The 19,331-nt window shown below is 38.1% G+C and overlaps 1 protein-coding gene and 1 long non-coding RNA gene across 17 annotated transcripts in view; one reads left to right on the plus strand and one right to left on the minus strand.

The window, feature by feature from the left end:
* Positions 1-19,331, minus strand: part of LOC105479165 (uncharacterized) — an 85,534-nt gene that overhangs the window by 56,445 nt on the left and 9,758 nt on the right. For 4 of the 8 annotated variants that reach the window (XR_011620028.1, XR_011620022.1, XR_011620011.1 and 1 more), the window contains exons 4-5: positions 8,133-8,184; positions 5,540-5,611 (exon numbers count right to left, since the gene is read on the minus strand). The exons of 1 other annotated variant lie outside the window; for it this stretch is intronic. This is a non-coding gene — a long non-coding RNA (uncharacterized lncRNA). Of the gene's footprint in view, positions 1-2,176; positions 2,249-5,539; positions 5,612-8,132; positions 8,185-19,331 lie in introns of all 8 variants that reach the window. 3 more of the 8 variants (XR_011619991.1, XR_011620001.1, XR_985730.3) reach the window with 3 other exon arrangements.
* Positions 1-19,331, plus strand: part of LOC105479166 (protein tyrosine phosphatase non-receptor type 22) — a 67,087-nt gene that overhangs the window by 39,267 nt on the left and 8,489 nt on the right. For 3 of the 9 annotated variants that reach the window (XM_011737018.3, XM_011737017.3, XM_011737014.3), the window contains 8 exons: positions 1,372-1,448; positions 1,581-2,398; positions 4,970-5,053; positions 5,528-5,658; positions 6,803-6,830; positions 10,227-10,307; positions 10,552-10,667; positions 15,018-15,048. In XM_011737018.3, the coding sequence (XP_011735320.2) occupies positions 1,372-1,448; positions 1,581-2,398; positions 4,970-5,053; positions 5,528-5,658; positions 6,803-6,830; positions 10,227-10,307; positions 10,552-10,667; positions 15,018-15,048 (1,366 nt within the window). The other 6 variants (XM_071090941.1, XM_011737015.3, XM_011737016.3 and 3 more) reach the window with 6 other exon arrangements.

The following is a 19,331-nucleotide window of genomic DNA, read 5'->3' on the forward strand; positions in this document are numbered from 1 at the left end:
GATTTCGAACTCCTGACTTCAAGGGATCCACCCGCCTCGGCCTCCCAAAGTGGTGGGATTACAGGCATGAACCACCGTGTGCAGCCTTTTTTTTTTTTTTCCAATTTGAATGCTTTTTTTTCTTGCCTAAGAACAAAATTACTTTAAAAAATTACTTTGGCTAGAACTTTAGTACCAAGTTGAATAAAAGTGGTAAAAGTTGGCATTCTTGTCTTGTTTTTGATATTAGGGGAAAAGCTTTAAGTCTTTCACCACTGAATATATGTTAGTTATAGGTTTTCATATATGGCCTCTATCATGTTGAGAAAATTTCCTTACATTCCTATTTTAAGTGATTTTAACATGAATTTTGTCAAATGCTTTTTCTGCATCAATTGAGATGTTCAAAATGGATTTTAACATCTCTGAAATGAAGATATATTTTATAATCAATGGTATTTTAAGATTCTATGAACCACAATAACACATTTCATAATAATTGCTATAAAAAATAAGGATTGCGAGGCTGAGGTGAGAGGAGCACTTGAACCCAGGAGGTCGAGACTGCAGTGAGCCATGTTTGTGCCACTGCACTCCAGACTGGACAACAGAACAAGACTCTAACTTAATTAAAAAAAAAAAGATTGAAGCCAGGCACTGTGATACACACCTGCATGGTCCCAGCTACCTGGGAGGCTGAGGTAGGATGACTCCTTGAGCCCAGGAGTTTGAGGCCAGACTGGGCAATATAGCAAGGCCCTGTCTCTTAAAAAAGAAGATTGAGCATGGCTGGACAGGCGCAGAAGTGTGATTTTAGGTTGGGTGGTCAGGGAAGGTTTCCTTATGCAGATGACAGTTAAGCAGAGATCTAATTATTTAGAAGGAGACAGCCATGCAAAATTTGGAGCAAAAATATATTCATCAGGAGGAATAGTAAGTGTAAAAGCCTTGACTTGGAAGTAAGTTTGGCATGCTAAAGTAATGGCAAGAACACAGTATATCTAGAGCATAGTGAGGAGGAAAAGAGTAGAACAAGATGAAATAGGTCCAGAGTACCTATAAAGGGCTGAGATGCTGAAATTTCTAAAGGCAGAGTGTTTTTGAGACTAAAGTTACTCACCAAAGAACATTTTTAAAACTCCCACATTTGCAAAGATGATATACACAAATCCTTTCTAGTTTCTATGACACTATTAATCCTTTATTCTGGCCATCTCAGTATATGAACGAGTTCTTGCTGAGTTCAATATTTTGGAAGCTAATCTAACCCTTTCATGAATTATTTTAAATCTTTGCATTTCCTGAAAAATTACTTTTCAGCCTTCTAAATATTAAAATATCTTATTGACATTGCTTCACTGAAAACCAGCCTTTGACTTATTTCTTTTAAAGAGTCAAGCAAAGTATTGTATTCCTGAGCAAAATCACACTCTCCAAGCAGACTCTTATTCTCCTAACTTACCAAAAAGGTGAGTACAATTTTATATATCTAAACGTTGACTAAATGTGTCTGGGAGATGAATCTCATGCTTATACATCATTGTGATGCTAGGAAGAGGCCTATTTGGGGTATGGTGTCATTATTACGCTTTTTGTTTTAGTACCATAAAAGCAGCAAAAATGATGAACCAACAAAGGACAAAAATGGAAAACACAGAATCTTCTTCCTTTGACTTTAGGACTTCTGAAATAAGTGCAAAGGAAGATCTAGTTTTGCACCCTGCTAAATCAAGCACTTCTTTTGACTTTCTGGAGCTAAATTACGGTTTTGACAAAAATGCTGATACAACCATGAAACGGCAGACAAAGGCATTTCCAACAGTTGGGGAACCTCTTCAGAAGCATCAAAGTTTGGATTTGGGCTCTCTTTTGTTTGAGGCATGTTCTAATTCTAAACCTGTAAATGCAGCAGGAAGATATTTTGATTCAAAGGTGCCAATAACACGGACCAAATCAACTCCTTTTGAATTGATACAGCAGAGAGAAACCAAGGAGGTGGACAGCAAGGAAAACTTTTCTTATTTGGAATCTGAACCACATGATTCTTCTTTTGTAGAGATGCAGTCTCAAAAAGTAATGCATGTTTCTTCAGCAGAACTGAATTATTCACTGCCGTATGACTCTAAACACCAAATATGTAATGCCTCTAATGTGAAGCACCATGACTCTGGTGCTCTTGATGTATGTTCTTACATACCTTTAGTGGAAGATCCTTATTTTTCATCATGGCCTCCAAGTGGTACCGGTTCTAAGATGTCTCTTGATTTACCTGAGAAGCAAGATGGAACTGTTTTTCCTTCTTCTTTGTTGCCAACATCCTCTACATCCCTCTCCTCTTATTACAATTCACATGATTCTTTATCACTGAATTCTCCAACCAATATTTCCCCACTATTGAACCAAGAGTCTGCTGTACTAGGTGAGTTATTTTTTAAAGTTTGCATAGAACTTTAGGTTTCACTTTGTTTCTATAGAATATTTGGTTTCTTCTCATCTTCCCTCTTCTCTGCTTCTTCTCTTTCTTCTTTTTTTGAGATGGAGTCTTGCTCTGTCTCCAGGCTGGAGTGCAGTGGTGCGATCTTGGCTCACTGCAACCTCTGCCTCCCGGGTTCAAGCAATTCTCCTGCCTCAGCCTCCCGAGTAGCTGGGAGTACAGGCGTGCACCACCACGCCCAGCTAATTTTTGTATTTTTAGTAGAGATGGGTTTTCACCATGTTGGCCAGGATGGTCTCGATCTCTTGACTTCGTGATCCCCCTGCCTTGGTCTCCAACATGCTGAGGTTGCAGGCGTCAGCCACTATGCCTGGCCTACTTCCTTCTCTTTCTTCTTCCCGCTACTCCTCAAATAAATACATCCCAGGAGTGTTTTAATGCTGTAATAAGTTGAAAATAGCAACATCAAACATATAATATTCCATGAAACAGGCAGCAATGGAGGCAGTCAAGATCTGGTACAGGATCTGTACCAGCAGGAGTACTTCTAAAGAAGGCACGCCTCATTCCTAGAAATGTATATCAAAGGCCCACAATATACTGTTTTTCAAAAATATTTTTTGAAACAGAATCTCACTATGTTGCTCATGCTGGAGTGCAGTGGTGTGAACATTGCTCATTGCAGCCTTGATGTCCTGGGCTCAACCGATCCTCCCACCTCAGCTTCCCAAGCAGCTGGGACCACAGGGACATGCCACCATGCCCGGCAAATTTTTTTAGAAATGGGGTCTTGCTATGTTGCCCAGACTAGTCTCAAAAATCTGGCCTCAAGCAATCCTCCCACCTTGGCCTTCCAAAGTGCTGGGATTACAGGTGCAAGTCACCACACCTAACTTCAGAATTTACTCTTAACATATAGAAGCAGCTTCCAAAAGAAGAGCAGAAAAAAATGTGATCAATAGCACCCAGAATTTTTGTTGCACAATTATGTGGCTAAAATGAGTTGAACATATTGCTAAAAACTGAATTCTCTTCCTGTGGGAGTTGGAAGGGGAGAACTTGATTTCTTGCTCTTTTGTAGTAATTTAGTAGATGAGAATACATGTTTATATTTTGTGTAAAAATTTTATCTTATGTATACCTTTACTTTCATGTTTTACCTTTTATAATTTTGTATTTTTGCATATCATGCATATTGTTCTGTTTTACTGATTAGTTTGAAAATAGAAATGAGCATCCTGTTAGAGATGATGACAATAATTTGATGTGGAAGATGATGAGGGAAAGCAAAGAACAAGTTTAACTCCCTTAGGTATATCATCAAATAATTTATAAAGCACATTCTACATAGACAGGAGGTGGAGAAAACTTTTGCTCTATAACATTATTTATTGTAGAGTTTCTTCATAAATAGTTGTGTAAGATCATTTGTGGCTTTGCTGCAAAAATATCTGGATCTAAGAAGTTCCTTCTGTGATTAGATTATTTTATACATTTTTAACCATTTAAATGTATTTTCTTTTCTTAGATACTCAAAATACCTTAGACTTCTCTAAGCATCTGCATCATTAAAAAACAGAGCGAGACTCCATCTCAAAAAAATAAATAAAAAATAAACCCTTATTTTTCCAAGGATTGTAACAATATCGTCAAGTGCCATCTGGTGGCAGTTTCTTATAATAGCATTTAAAATGTTTAATAACTGGAATGTTTGTATAGAAATACAGAAGACTATCCTATACTATTGTTTTGTAAAATGGAAAAATACCTATATTCTTGGATTTTGTGTAGAATGAAGAGATACTAAAATCTTTATAATTTTACCTAATGTATAACTGAAGCTTTTACATATCAAAGCACTTTATAATGCTTTATTATATAGTCTATATAAAACAAAAGGAGTTATGCGAAAGGTAATTCAAAGCTTCCAAAATTAATGTAATATTTTATGTTAACTGATATACCATGACTCAATCAAAATACTTTTGAGCTTTTATTTATTTATTATTATTTTTTGAGACGGAGTCTCCTGCTGTCGCCCAGGCTGGAATGCAGTGGTGCAATCTCATCTCACTGCAAGCTCCACCTCCCAGGTTCACAGCATTCTCCTGCCTCAGCCTCCTGAGTAGCTGGGACTACAGGTGCCTGCCACCGCGCCCACCACCATGCCCGGCTAATGTTTTGTATTTTTAGTAGAGACGGGGTTTCACCGTGTTAGCCAGGATGGTCTCGATCTCCTGACTTTGTGATCTGCCCGCCTTGACCTTCCAAAGTGCTCGGACTACAGGCCTGAATCACCACACCCAGCCCTACTTTTGAGCTTTTAAAACAAACAATAAATGTTAAAGAATAAGCAAAAACCTCGTGGGTTTGTACCTCAAGATAATTCATTTTGCTTTTTCCTCGAATGAACAAGTGCCAACTTTACTGATAATGGTGCTTCAACGGAATTTAAATATAAATTATGGTAAATTTATATTTAATATTAGAATATAAGAATTTCCTTTGGATTGTTCTAATTAACAATTGTTACAATGTTTCTGACATTTTGGATAGCAACTGCTCCAAGGATAGATGATGAAATCCCCCCTCCACTTCCTGTACGGACACCTGAATCATTTATCGTGGTTGAGGAAGCTGGTGAGTACAGTCCAGTAAGTACAAAATAAAGTGTGGGTCGGGCATGGTGGCTCATGCCTTTAATTCCAGCACTTTGGGAGGCTGATGTGGGAGCCTTGAGTTGGAGGAGTTCATTGAGGCCAGGAGTTCAAGATTAGCCTGCACAACATGGTGAGACCTCATCTCTAAAAAAAAAATTTTTTTTAATTTAGCAGAGCAATGGCAGCATGCATGTGTAGTCCCAACTACTTGGATGGTGGAGGCGAGATGATCACTTGAGCCCAGGAGTTGGGGGCTGCAGTAAGCTGTGATTGTGCCACTGCACTCCAGTCTGGGTGACAGAGCAAGACCCTGTCTCAAAACATAAAATGAAGTGTGAATTAACTAGATTACTTCTCAGTTCCTTTCAATGTTTTATGTACTATTTGCTGAACAACATTCGATTTCTAAAAGAATACTACCCCTAAGAACTGAAACATATTCACTTTCTTCCAGGAGAATTCTCACCAAGTATTTCCAAATCCTTATCCTCAGCTGTGAAGGCAAAAATTGGAACATCACTGGAATGGGGTGGAGCATCTGAACCAAAGAAATTTGATGACTCTGTGAGACTTAGACCAAGCAAGGTCAATAATTTTTTAATGACTCTACTCATCTAGATTCAATAGACTACAGTTCTACTCCTTGTATTTTTAACACCCATCATTCAATAAATCCTAAGTACATACTAAATATAAAACAATGTGCTAGAGGATGTTGGGATAAAAAAGATGTATAAGACACAATTCTTGCCTTTAAGAAGCTTCTTGTCTAGTGGTAGAGATATAGGACATGTACAAATCTTTATTTTTGCCTATATTTATTATAACAAAGCAAATATGATCAATGTCATATGAAAGATAAAGAATTTCAAGTGTGGGAGATGCCTCCAGGTTGGAAGTGATCAAGGAAGATTTAGTGAAAGAGGAAACATTTGAGCTGATTCTTGAAGGATAGTTAAGGCAAAAATAAATGTTTCATACTTAAGTAGGAAGCTTGTTCACTGTAGTCATCTGGTAGGCTGTATCATGTTAGCTGTGATAATATGTTATAGAGAATGACAGGTGTGCATATTACTTAAGATAAACCTTTTGGAATAGTGTGGTTGATGGTAAAGTCAGAGATGGTGGGGGATTGTGGATTAAATAGAAAATAATTCTTGAAAGTAGACGTGTCCTGCTTCTGGAGGAAAAATAGAAGTGCATCTAAAAATGTTATGCATTTCTATATATTCTGTGAATCAATTATCTTAACATTTGAGAGACTGGAAAAATAATTAAACATTTTAAAGTACCTACAATTGCAATGCTGATAGGTAAATATTCTCTGCCTTTTAAATTATAATTCCAATGTACTAGTAATTATGATTGTCAATAATAACCACATATATTTATCTTAACAACTCCCAGAGGAAAGAACAATAATTCTTTCCAATGTTATGAAGTAACTTCAATTTCAATTTTCAGGGAAATGTTTTAGGTGGGACAGAAATAAGTCAGAAGGGGATCAATTTAGGACTAATTGCCATGGGATATAAAAAATCATCATAAGAGTGAAGGATGCCATTTCCTAATTCAGCACACTTATGAATTAGGAAAAATAGGGTCTACATTTCATAATTATTTCTACAGCTATCTTAAATATAATTTCAAAAATGCCATTTTTTGCTTTGAGTTTGTATAATTCATACATATATTCTTCTTTCACTTTTCCTTTCTGTTTTTCTTTTAGAGTGTAAAACTCCGAAGTCCTAAATCAGGTAAAAGTTTCTCTTGGCTTTAGATGACATTTAGCCCTAAGATTAGAAGAATGGTTCGTTAAGTTTAGAGTAATTCACCTCAGGAAGTTACTTGGTTCCCATAATAGCTTCCAGTATTTATTGATTTATTTCTGGTTTTCCCGGACTAGAAATTTTGTTAAGAGCAAGGTGAAGACAGGATTTTAGAATTCTGTTCCTTAATATATAACCATTTAAAAATTATTTCAGAGAGAATCTTTTAAAACTTTGCAGCTTTTCCATTATATATATAGATTTTCCCACTGTTAACACTGTGATTCAAAAAATTATTTTTGGCCACTTAGTTCTTTAATTTGCTGTTGCCTTTCCAGTACTTTCCTGAGCTTTGCCGGTTTTATGCATTGAAGAACAAAAACTAATATTTATTGGGCACTTCCAGGTACTTTGTTTACATTATCACAGGTGGTAGTTGCCCTTAACATGTTTATTCATATTGTCATGTTATTCAAATACATATACAGACAATATAAGGGTTAAAAAACATGGGCTTTGCCAGGAGTTTGAGGCTGCAGTGAGCTATAATGGCACCACTGCACCCGGCCTGTAGGACAGAGCAAGATGCTGTCTCTAAAAACCATGACAATAGGCCAGGAGCCGTGGCTCACGCCTGTAATCCCAGCACTTTGGGAGGCTGAGGCTGGCGGATCACGTGGTCAGGAGATTGAGACCATCCTGGCCAACATGGTGAAACCCCATCTCTACTAAAAATACAAAAATTAGCTGGGCTTGGTGGCACGCGCCTGTAGTCCCAGCTACTCGGGAGGCTGAGGCAGGAGAATCGCTTGAACCTGGGAGGCGGAGGTTGCACTGAGCCAAGATCACGCCACTGCACTCCAGCCTGGGTGACAGAGTGAGACTCCATCTCAAAAACAAAGCAAAACAAAACAAAACATGACAACAAAAACATGGGCTTTAAAGTCAGATAGGCTTTAAGTCAAATCCCCAGTCTACGAACTATCAACATGCATAAAGTTGGTTAAATTACATACTTTCTCCATCTATTTTTCTCATTTATAAAAGGAGAATAGAATCCCTTAGATAATTTTTATGAAGATTAAATACAATAATGTCATAAAGCTTTTAGCCCAGTACTTGTCAAATAAGTCCTCATTAAATATTATCAATTATAATTTTTATTAATCATTAAATGAGCATTTTACTAAGCAACTTCTGTGTACCTTACATGGTGTTAGAATAGGCACGATGTATAAGAGTACTACTTAATGCTTATATTCAAATTCAGTAGATAAGATTAATACTCACATGGAACCACTAAGTGATAATCTGTGTGGTACCCACTGTAATCACCAGCAGTCTGGAAAAACAGGATGGCATTACTGGAGTGGTTAGGAAAGACTTTGCTGAGTGGAAGAAAGAACTTTAAATAATTTGTATAGACAGAAAGAAAAAAGGAGGGAACTCCAGCAGCAGGGATCAGCCTAACAATGACTCAAAGGTAGAAATGAGCATGATGTGTATGGAGAAATGGTGAGTAGGCTATTTTTTATTGCAATAGATATTCTAGTTTGTGAAATACAGAAAATAAATTTGGGTAAATAAGATGTGAGGCAAGATTCTGAAGGACTTAAAAAAGTCAGTCAGATGAAATACCCAGAATAGACAGATCCATAAAGATAGAAGCAGGTTAGTGATTGCCAGGGGCTGGGAGAAAGAGGAAAATAGGGAGTGATGGCCTTATGGGTGCAGAGTTTCCTTCTAGGGTGATGAAAAATATTCTGGAACTAAACAGTGGTGATGGTTGTACAATACTGTGAATATGCTAAATGTCACTAATGGCAAATCTTATGTGTATTTTACCACATACACCCAAAGTTAGGCAGAGGAATTTAGATTTAATGCAGTAAGTAACAGGCATTATGGGTTCTTTGTCAGGGGAATATTAAGATGAAATGAAAATTTAGGGAAATATTTACTAGAATACTGTTAACGAACAACTTTAGTTTTCAAAATATTCCCTAACAGCAAACTGGAAGATGATGAACTACTTCAGAATAGTTATTAAGTATTTATTAAATGCCTACTGTATGCCAGTTATTTTATTAGGTGCTAGAAATAAGTACTACACTTGTGTGTATTACCCAGCATGTAAGAAATAAGACAATTTATTGATAAGACAAATTCTAAGGACTAAACAAACCCAGTGACCAATGACATGTGAACCTCTCGTACTTTACTGCATTTTCATTTTCAAAAGGAATTGATATACTACTACTCAGCACCATACAATGAGATGCTTATGTCAGTAGAATACCATCTGTATCTTTAGAAATTTACATCATGGGAAAATATGTCCATTATTGAACATCTTCATCATGGAAAATTTCAAACACATTTAAAACCTACCATGATACCATTATCACACCAATAAAGCTAATAATAATTCCTTAATAGTAACTAATATCCAGACTGTTCAGTTTTCAATTGTCTCAAAAATATCTTTTTACAGTTGGTTTATTCAAATATGGATTCAAACAAAATCTAAACATTGCATTTGGTTTACATGTTTGTCTTCTTAAATCTGTCTTTTGAAATCTGTAACAGTTCTCCCTTCTTTTTTTGTATTTTCTTTTTAAATATATAACAGTTCTCCTTTCTATGCTTTTCACACCATTTATTTGTTGAAAAGAGTCAGTCATTTTTCTTAAAAGACTGCTTAACATTCTAGATTTGGCTAATTGTATCATGATGGTTTTATTTAACATGTTCCTCTATCCCAAATATTTCTTTCTTTTTTTTTTTTTTTTTTTTTTTTGAGACGGAGTCTTGCTCTGTCACCCAGGCTGGAGTGCAGTGGCCGGATCTCAGCTCACTGCAAGCTCCTCCTCTCGGGTTCACGCCATTCTCCTGCCTCAGCCTCCCGAGTAGCTGGGACTACAGGCGCCCGCCACTTCGCCCGGCTAGTTTTTTGTATTTTTTAGTAGAGACGGGGTTTCACCGTATTAGCCAGGATGGTCTCGATCTCCTGACCTCATGATCCGCCCATCTCGGCCTCCCAAAGTGCTGGGATTACAGGCTTGAGCCACCGCGCCCGGCCTATCCCAAATATTTCATGCAAAATGGTTGTTAGATCTAGAAGCTTGATTATATGTGGCTTCAGTGTCTTTGGGAGAATACTTCGGAAGTGAGCTATATATTTTTGATGAATCATAGGCTCACTGGCTAACGAGGCAGAAAAACAAAGTTCTTGAGGCTCCAGTCATTTTTCAGATAATATTTTATTTGGTGATTTTTGGTTAAGATTCATTGATTTAAAAATTATACAAAGAGAAAAGGGTGTTGACTTATGACTTTTAATTGATGGATTTCTCTGGTTTGTTGTATACTTTCTTATCACAGAACTACATCAAGATCGTTCTTCTCCCCCACCTCCTCTCCCAGAAAGAACTCTAGAGTCCTTCTTTCTTGCCGATGAAGATTGTAAGTGGTAGTACTTTCTCTCAAAAAAATCATAAAAATGAAAATGTTAAAAGATTAACAATAAAGTAGGACCTAAATGAAAAGGTACAAAAATGATTACACAAAAGAAAACATTTTAAAAGCCCATAACATATAGTCAAAATAATGCCTAAAAAAGCCAAGCTAATAATTTACTATATGTAACATGAAGGCTTAAGAAGGTATGCAATGAAACATGTTTTTCTCCTTTTTTTTTTTTTTAAAGGTATGCAGGCCCAATCTATAGAAACATATTCTACTAGCTGTCCTGACACCATGGAAAATTCAACATCTTCAAAACAGACACTGAAGACTCCTGGAAAAAGTTTCACACGGAGTAAGGTAAAGAAGATAAGAGTTTTGGGAAACATGCCAGAAGCTTTCTCTTACTGCAAGTTTCCCCCCTCCCCAGCATTGAGATGGAAAATTAGATTAAATATCTTTACTAAAACTAATTGTTGATATTATAACAATCAAAATTAATAGAAGGAAACCAAAAAGAAGAAAAAATACAACTTAAAGATTCATTTTCAGAGATAGAGGACCAGAAAAAATACCTATTGGGTACTATGCTTATTACCTGGGTGACAAAATTATCTGTACAGCAAACCCTTGTGACACACAGTTTACCTATATAACAAACTGGCACACGTACCTGTGAACCTAAAATAAAAATTAAAAAATAAAAATAAAAAGAAATGAAGAAAAAAGAATCCACTTCTCTCTAAGGTTGATTTATAAATGTAAAAGATGCCCAATGAAACTACCAACTTGTTTATTTCTGCAACTATATAAACTGATTTCAAAGTTCATATGGGAGTAGGGGGAAGCAAGAATAGTCAGAAACCTGCAAATAAATAATAAATAAAAATAGTTCAGATAAATGTCTTTCTAAAATAATTTTTAAAGATAAAAATAAATAAAAAGAAAAGCAATAAACGAGTCACCTTAGCAGATATTCAAATATGGTAAGTCCCAGCCTTTGGGAGGCCAAGGCGGGCGGATCACTTGAGCTCAGGATTCAAGACTAGCCTGGGCAACATGGCAAAACCCCGTCTCTATCAAAAATACAAAAAATTAGCTGGGCATAGTGGTGTGCGCCTGTGGTCCCAGCTACTCAGGAGGCTGAGGTGGGAGGATTGGTTGAGCCTGGAAGGTGGAGGCTGCAGAGACTGCACCAGTGCACTCCAGCCTGGGTGACAGAGTGAGATGTCATCTCAAAAATATAAATGTAAAAATAAAATGGCATGATATTAGTGTATAAAAAGAAACATATACCAGCAGAGTAAAAGGGAAAGTTCTGAAATAGATCCAAATATATGTAGAAATTTAGTATATAATGAAGGTGGTATCTCAAAATCAGGGGATAAAGATGGATGGTTTAATAACTGTTGTTGGATCAAATAGATAACCACCTGAAAAAAAGCAGGGTCTATTCCTTATATCTATACCAGGATAAATTCTAAATGGCTAAAAGATGAAAATATTAAAAAAAACAAAAACCTAAAAAAAACCTGGAAAGAGTCTTTTATAACCTGGGAGTGTGAATGACCTTTATAACTATGACTCAAAATCCAGAGGCCATAAGAAAAGAGATAGATAAATTCAGCTAAATAAAAGAGAAAATTTATGCATGGCAAAACAATCACCTTAAAAATCTAAAAACAAAGAACAAATTGGAGGAAAAAAAATCTGCAACTGGCACCACAGCCAAAGGGGTTATTACTCTAATATACAAAGAACTGTTGGAAATTCATGGAAAATAGCCGGGCGCGGTGGCTCAAGCCTGTAATCCCAGCACTTTGGGAGGCCGAGGTGGGCGGATCACAAGGTCAGGAGATCGAGACCACAGTGAAACCCCGTCTCTACTAAAAATACAAAAAATTAGCCGGGCGCGGTGGCGGGCGCCTGTAGTCCCAGCTACTCAGGAGGCTGAGGCAGGAGAATGGCGGGAACCCGGGAGGCGGAGCTTGCAGTGAGCCGAGATCGCGCCACTGCACTCCAGCCTGGGCAACAGCGTGAGGCTCCGTCTCAAAAAAAAAAAAAAAAAAAAAAAAAAAAAAAAAAAAAGAAATTCATGGAAAATAACCCCCAAATAAAAATGGGCAAAAATATGGGATCAGATGGTTTGAAGAAAATAAATGAGCGTGGTATGCCCTTTAAACATTTGATATGTTCAATCTCATTCATAATGAAAAAATTATAAATTAAAACCACAATGACATATGGCTTTTCATCTATCAGAATGGTAAATTCCAAAAGTTTGATTGCATTCTCTGTTAGGAAGACTATGGGGAAATAAGCACACTCAATGTTGTTGGTGAGAATGTCAAGTGGTACAACTTCCTTTTAAAATTTTTTTTTAAAAATTAGAGATGGGGTCTCCCTATGTTGCCAACTTCTGGACTCAAGCAATCCTCCTGCCTTGGCCTCCCAAAATGCTGGAATTACAGGTGTGAGCCACTGTACCCAGCCTGCTACAACTTCTATGAAGGGCAATTTAGAAATATCAAAATTACAAATGCATGTATCCTTTACTCAACAATTTCACTAGAAGTGAAATTTATCCTACAAATGTGCTTGCATATACATGAAATAACATGTATACCAAGTATTCATTGCAGCATTATCTGTAAGAGCAGATGACTGGAAACAACATAATTAATAGTGTTAATTGTTAGGGGAACTGATTAAATAAATCATAAATCATGTTATATCCATACAAATGGAATACTGTGCAGCTAAAAAAGAATTAGGACTTTCTCAATATATTTATATATAATTTATTAACTTTTACTTAAAAAGAGGAATATGATACATATGTGTATTTATATATTCATAAGTAACTCTGGAAGGATACTAACTATAGAGGATGAAAAACTAACAGTGGTTATCTACAGGAGGAACATTAGAAACTGAGTAGATTGAAGACAAGGATGGGAGCATTTTTACTAGGATTTCCTGACTTGTAAATAAATCATCTATTTTTTAAAAAATAACTAAAAATGTTACAAATTAAGAATTTATTAAATATCTATTCCAAGGAAGAGCACATTTCTGTTCGGTGTTAGGAAAATAGAAAAGTCACAAAGGATAACTATTTGCCCTTGAAAATAGTATAGTTAATCTGCTGGAACAGAACACCTTTGAGGAACATGAAAATTATCAAGAAGAATAAAATGCCATGAAGCAGATTAAAAACATACATGCTGAAGAAATGTGGAGTAAAGAAGAAATTTGGGTAGGTTCCTTGAAGAGATTAATTAGAGACACCACCATAAAAGTGAGGGAAGGAAGTATGGCTAACAGTATGGAAGGGGGCCTTAGTAAATTGAATATAGAATATGACTGGCAAAAATTCTTGGCTAGAATGAAAATGGCTGTGTATCATGGATATATTCAGAAGCCACTGTGGGTTCTGAAATGGTCCTAATAAAGGAGAGAAGTGGGAATTTCATCCCCTCTACCCCTCTGAGTCCCTTCCTTTCCCTTCTCCCTTCCCTTCCCTTCCTCTCTCTCCCTCTCTCTTTCTGTTTCAGACAGGGTCTTGCTCTGTTGCCCACGCTAGAGTACAGTGGCATAAATATGGCTGACTGCAGCCTTGACCTCCTGGGCTCAAGTGATCCTCCTGCATCAGCCTTCCGAGTGGCTGGGAACACAGGTCTGCATCACCATGCCTGGCTTTTTAAAATTTTTGGTAGAGATGGGGTCTCACCATGTTGCCCAGTCTGGTCTTGAACCTCCTGGCCTCAAGGGAACCTCCCACCTGAGCCTCCCAAAGTGCTGGAATTACAGGCATGAGCCACCTTGCCAGCACCCCACCGCTCCCTGTCAATATTCTGATAGCATAATTTAAAAAAACAATTTACTGGCTGGGCGCAGTGGCTCACGCCTGTAATCCCTGCACTTTGGAAGGCCAAGGCAGGTGGATCACGAGACCAGCTTGCCCAATATGGTGAACCCCAGTCTCTACTAAAAATACAAAAAATTAGCCAGGCATGGTGGCACGTGCCTGTAGTCCCAGCTACTCAGGAGGCTGAGGCAGAAGAATCGCTTGAACCCGGGAGGCGGAGGTTGCAGTGAGCTGAGATCACACTACTGCACTCCAGCCTGGGTGACAGAGCAAGACTCCATCTCAACAACAACAACAACAAAATTTATTAATCTTTCATAAAAGACATGTTTTTACTCTGTCACCCAGGCTGGAACGCAGTGGTGGTATCAGAGCTCACTGTAACCTTAAACTCCTGGGATCAAGCGGACCTCCTGCCTCAGCCTCCCCAGTAGCTGCTACCACACTCGGCTAATATTTTTTTTTACTTTTTGTAGAGATACGGGGTCTTGCTATGTTGCCCAAGATGGTCCTGAACTCCTGAGCTCAAACAATCCTCCTGCCTTGGCCTCCCGAAGCACCAGGATTACAAGTGTGAGCCACTGCGCTCAGCCTCTGATAATATTATTTCAAAACACGTAGTGTGATACTTGCATGGGTGATAAAAATAGCAAGATAAAATCAAGTAGAGGTTGTGCACTGAATTAAAAATGGCAAGATGGAAAAACAACTTTGTACATTTTCACGGCTATTTTTAAGGAAATTAATTCTTTTCACTTAAGTCTATATTTCTACTTGATTAAAGTATTTCAAATTTCACAGGAAAAAAACTAACATTTTCCTTTTCTTTGCTTTTGTAGAGTTTGAAAATTTTGCGAAACATGAAAAAGAGTAAGTTGGTACTTATGTTTAAAAAGATCATTTTCTCAATATTGTAATTTTTCTTCATATAACCAACCAATATTGTGAAAAGATTAACAAAATTATTCCTAAACAGAGCCTCCCTAAAGTCCTATGAATCAGAACAATCACCCATAGGCCTCTTTTTTCTTTTGTTTGTTTGTTTTTGCTAGGCTTCACGATGCTAATATTGGGCAGGGAGTAGGCGATAAGTCTTCTGTTTAATACATAAGAATAATAATTAGTACAATGGCATTTAAAAAAATTTAAATATATTTTAAAATTTATTTTTAATAGTAGAGACGGGGTTTCACCATATTGCCCAGCTTGGTCTTGAACTCCTGGGCTCAAGTGATCCTCCTGCCTTGGCCTCCCAAAGTGCTGGGATTACAGGTGTAAGCCACTGCACCTGGCCAATGTTTGGTACTTTCTACCCATCCTGAGATGCTGTCATACAATTGGGTTACTTAAATTTCTAGCAGTCTAACCTCAGATGTATTTTCTTTGAAAATAGTCACAGCAAACCATATTGTGAAACAAATGTGTTGACTTCATGAAATAAGCAAAACATTGACACATTTCCATTTTTACCAAGTATTAGTAGCAATAAAAGTCTGTTGCTTACTATTTTTGCTATATTGTAATGAAAATAAAATCCGTTGAGTCCTGAAACTGTGGAAAATTATCTTAGAAATCTTATTTACAAATAGAAAATATAAAAAACATGGTGATGGCCGGGTGTGGTAGCTCACACCTGCAATCCTAGCACTTTGGGAGGCCAAGGCAGGTGGATCACCACGTCAGGAGTTCAAGACCAGCCTGGCCAACATAGTGAAACCCCGTCTCTACTAAAAAATACAAAAATTAGCCAGGTATGGTGGCGTGTGCCTGTAGTCCCAGCTCCTCGGGAAGCTGAGGCAGGAGAATTGCTTGAACCTGGGAGGCGGAGGTTGCAGTGAGCCAAGATCATGCCACTGCACTCCAGCCTGGGCAACAGAGCAAGACTCTGTCTCAAAAAAAAAAAAAAAAGAACCATGGTGATATACTTAAAAATTTTTTTGATCCATTTGGTTAATCGGTGAAAGACCAGTTATTTGACATTATACTAGTATTATAGGGAGAGACAAAAAGCACTGAGAAAATCTGATTTCAGGTATAGTCTAAGAAAGAAGGTTTCCTTTTGGGTTTTCATTCTATCTCCCTACCCAAAAGCTCCAGGTTCTTGAGCTAGTTTGATATCATTGCCATCATAGCTGATCTCTGACATGAACTCATGATAGCTGAAGTATAGTTGGAAAATGTACCTTTTCTCCTAAAGAGAGTCAAAAGAGAATTTAAACATTTCAAATGGAAATTATGGTAGGAAACAGGGGAAATAAAACAGCCAAGTGCAAAGAAATGAGTGACTTAAATGGTCAACCAAAGATTGGTTTGATCAGCCTAACTCAGAAAATAGTTTTCTTTCTCTAGCTCTAACTCTGCCTAGAATATCAAACAAGAAACAGAAACTTCAGGTAGATTTAGGTTGGCACAACTTTGAAGATATGGTGGAACTTTCAGAGATTGAGTCTTCTTTCTTTTTTTTTTTAAATTTAAAAACCAAGTTCATGTTTTTCTTGTCCCAATAATTATACTATTTATTTATTTATTACATTTTTAAAATTATACTTTAAGTTCTAGGGTACATGTGCACAACGTGCAGGTTTGTTACATGTATATACATGTGCCATGTTGGTGCGCTGCACCCATTAACTCATCATTTACATTAGGTATATCTCCTAATGCTATCCCTCCCCCTACCCCTTCCCCACAATACCACCCAGTGTGTGATGCTTCCCTTCTTGTGTCCAAGTGATCTCATTGTTCAATTCCCATCTATGAGTGAGAACACGCGGTATTTGGTTTTCTGTTCTTGCGATAGTTTGCTGAGAATGATGGTTTCCAGCTGCATCCATGTCCCTACAAAGGACATGAACTCATCCTTCTTTATGGCTGCATAGTATTCCATGGTGTATATGTGCCACATTTTCTTAATCCAGTCTGTCACTGATGGGCATTTGGGTTGATTCCAAGTCTTTGCTATTGTGAATAGTGCTGCAATAAACATACGTGTGCATGTGTCTTTATAGCAGCATGACTTATAATCCTTTGGATATATCCCCAGTAATGGGATGGCTGGGTCAAATGGTATTTCTAGTTGTAGATCCTTGAGGAATCACCACACTGTTTTCCACAATGGTTGAACTAGTTTACAGTCCCACCGACAGTGTAAAAGTGTTCCTATTTCTCCACATCCTCTCCAGCACCTGTTGTTTCCTGATTTTTTAATGATTGCCATTCTAACTGGTGTGATATGGTATCTCATTGTGGTTTAGATCTGCATTTCTCTGATGGCGAGTGATGAGCATTTTTTCATTTGTCTGTTGGCTGTATGAATGTCTTCTTTTGAGAAGTGTCTATTCATATCCTTTGCCCACTTTTTGATGGGGTTGTTTTCTCTTGTAAATTTGATTGAGTTCTTTATAGGTTCTGGATGTTAGCCCTTTGTCAGATGAGTAGATTGCAAAAATTTTCTCCCATTCTGTAGGTTGCCTGTTCACTCTGATGGTAGTTTCTTTTGCTGTGCAGAAGCTCTTTAGTTTAATTAGATACCATTTGTCAATTTTGGCTTTTGTTGCCATTGCTTTTGGTGTTTTAGACATGAAGTCCTTGCCCATGCCTATGTCCTGAATGGTATTACCTAGGTTTTCTTCTAGGGTTTTTATGGTTTTAGGTCTAACATTTAAGTCTCTAATTGATTGAGTCTTATTTCTAAGAGCTCCCAGTTAATTCTCTGGATCTAGGCTGTGCTGTATTTTTCAGTTTCCTTGATCCTCTGGTCTTTTGCCTGTAAATGAAGAACATCTGGCTCCCAAAACTGATCCTGAAGCTTTAGACTGTACTTCATATGTGTCCTCAGCCCCTTCCAGATGGTTCATGATTCTGGAATTCCATGTGTTCTCCTGGTAGCCTGGATCTCCCACTGGTCCGTAAAGCTGGTCCTACTTTTAATGAAATTAGGATTCTTCATCTGTTATTTTAAGCTAGAATCTAAGCCTAGTGTCATTCATTCATTCATTCAATGAGTATTTGTTGAGTGTCTACTATATTTCAGGCATTCTGTAAGGCACTTGGTATATGATGGTGAACAGAACAGATATGGGCTCTGCTTTGTGGAATGTAAGTTTGGTGAGGGATTCCATCATTAAACAAACAACATTAAACAAAATTTGGTTGACCATATTCACAAATATGTACATAATAACACATGACAAATGCTATGAAGGAAAACAAAAGGGTAACTAGGAGAGGGTAACAAAGGGGATCCACTTTAGAATGAGGAGTCCAAGAAACCCTCCCCTTTTTTTTTCTGAGACGGAGTCTCGCTCTGTCGCCCAGGCTGGAGTGCAGTGGGGCGATCTCGGCTCACTGCAAGCTCCGCCTCCCAGGTTCACGCCATTCTCCTGCCTCAGCCTCCCAAGTAGCTGGGACTACAGGCGCCAGCCACAACGCCGGGCTAATTTTTTGTATTTTTAGTAGAGACGGGGTTTCACCGTGGTCTCGATCTCTGACTTCGTGATCCGCCCGCCTCGGTCTCCCAAAGTGCTGGGATTACAGGCGTGAGCCACCGCTCCCGGCAACCACCCCCCCCCCCACCTTTTTTTTAAAATGGAGTCTAGCTCTGTTATCCAGTCTGGAGTGCAATGGCGCGATCTCGCCTCACTGCGACCTCCCCCTCCCAGGTTCAAGTGATTCTCCTGCCTCAGCTTCCCGAGTGCTGGGACTACAGGGGTGCGCCACCATGCTCGGCTAATTTTTGTATTTTTAGTAGAGATGGGGTTTCACCGTGTTGGCCAGGATGGTCTTGATCTTCTGACCTCATGATCCACCTACCTCCACCTCCTAAAGTGCTGGGGTTACAGGCATGAGCCACTGCGCCCAGCCCAAGAAACCCTTTTTAAGGAAGTGAAAATTGAACCCGAAACATGAAGGAGCAGCCAGCCAGCCAAAGGGTCCAGAGAAGAGTATTTCAGATAGAGGGAACAAAATCTCTGAGGTATGAGAGTTTGGTGTATTGTAGAAACTCAAAGGGAAGCCATCTTAGTTGCAGGGTAGTAAGTAAAGAGGAGACATGAATAAGGCGAGACTGGAAAGATCAGAGAGGAGCAGTTAGATTCTTATGGGTCATGCATGGTAGGTAGTTTAGTTTATTCTAAGTGTAATGGGAAGCCATA

Source organism: Macaca nemestrina, chromosome 1, assembly GCF_043159975.1.
Source record: "Macaca nemestrina isolate mMacNem1 chromosome 1, mMacNem.hap1, whole genome shotgun sequence".
In the NCBI taxonomy this organism is placed as follows: Eukaryota; Metazoa; Chordata; class Mammalia; order Primates; family Cercopithecidae; genus Macaca; species Macaca nemestrina.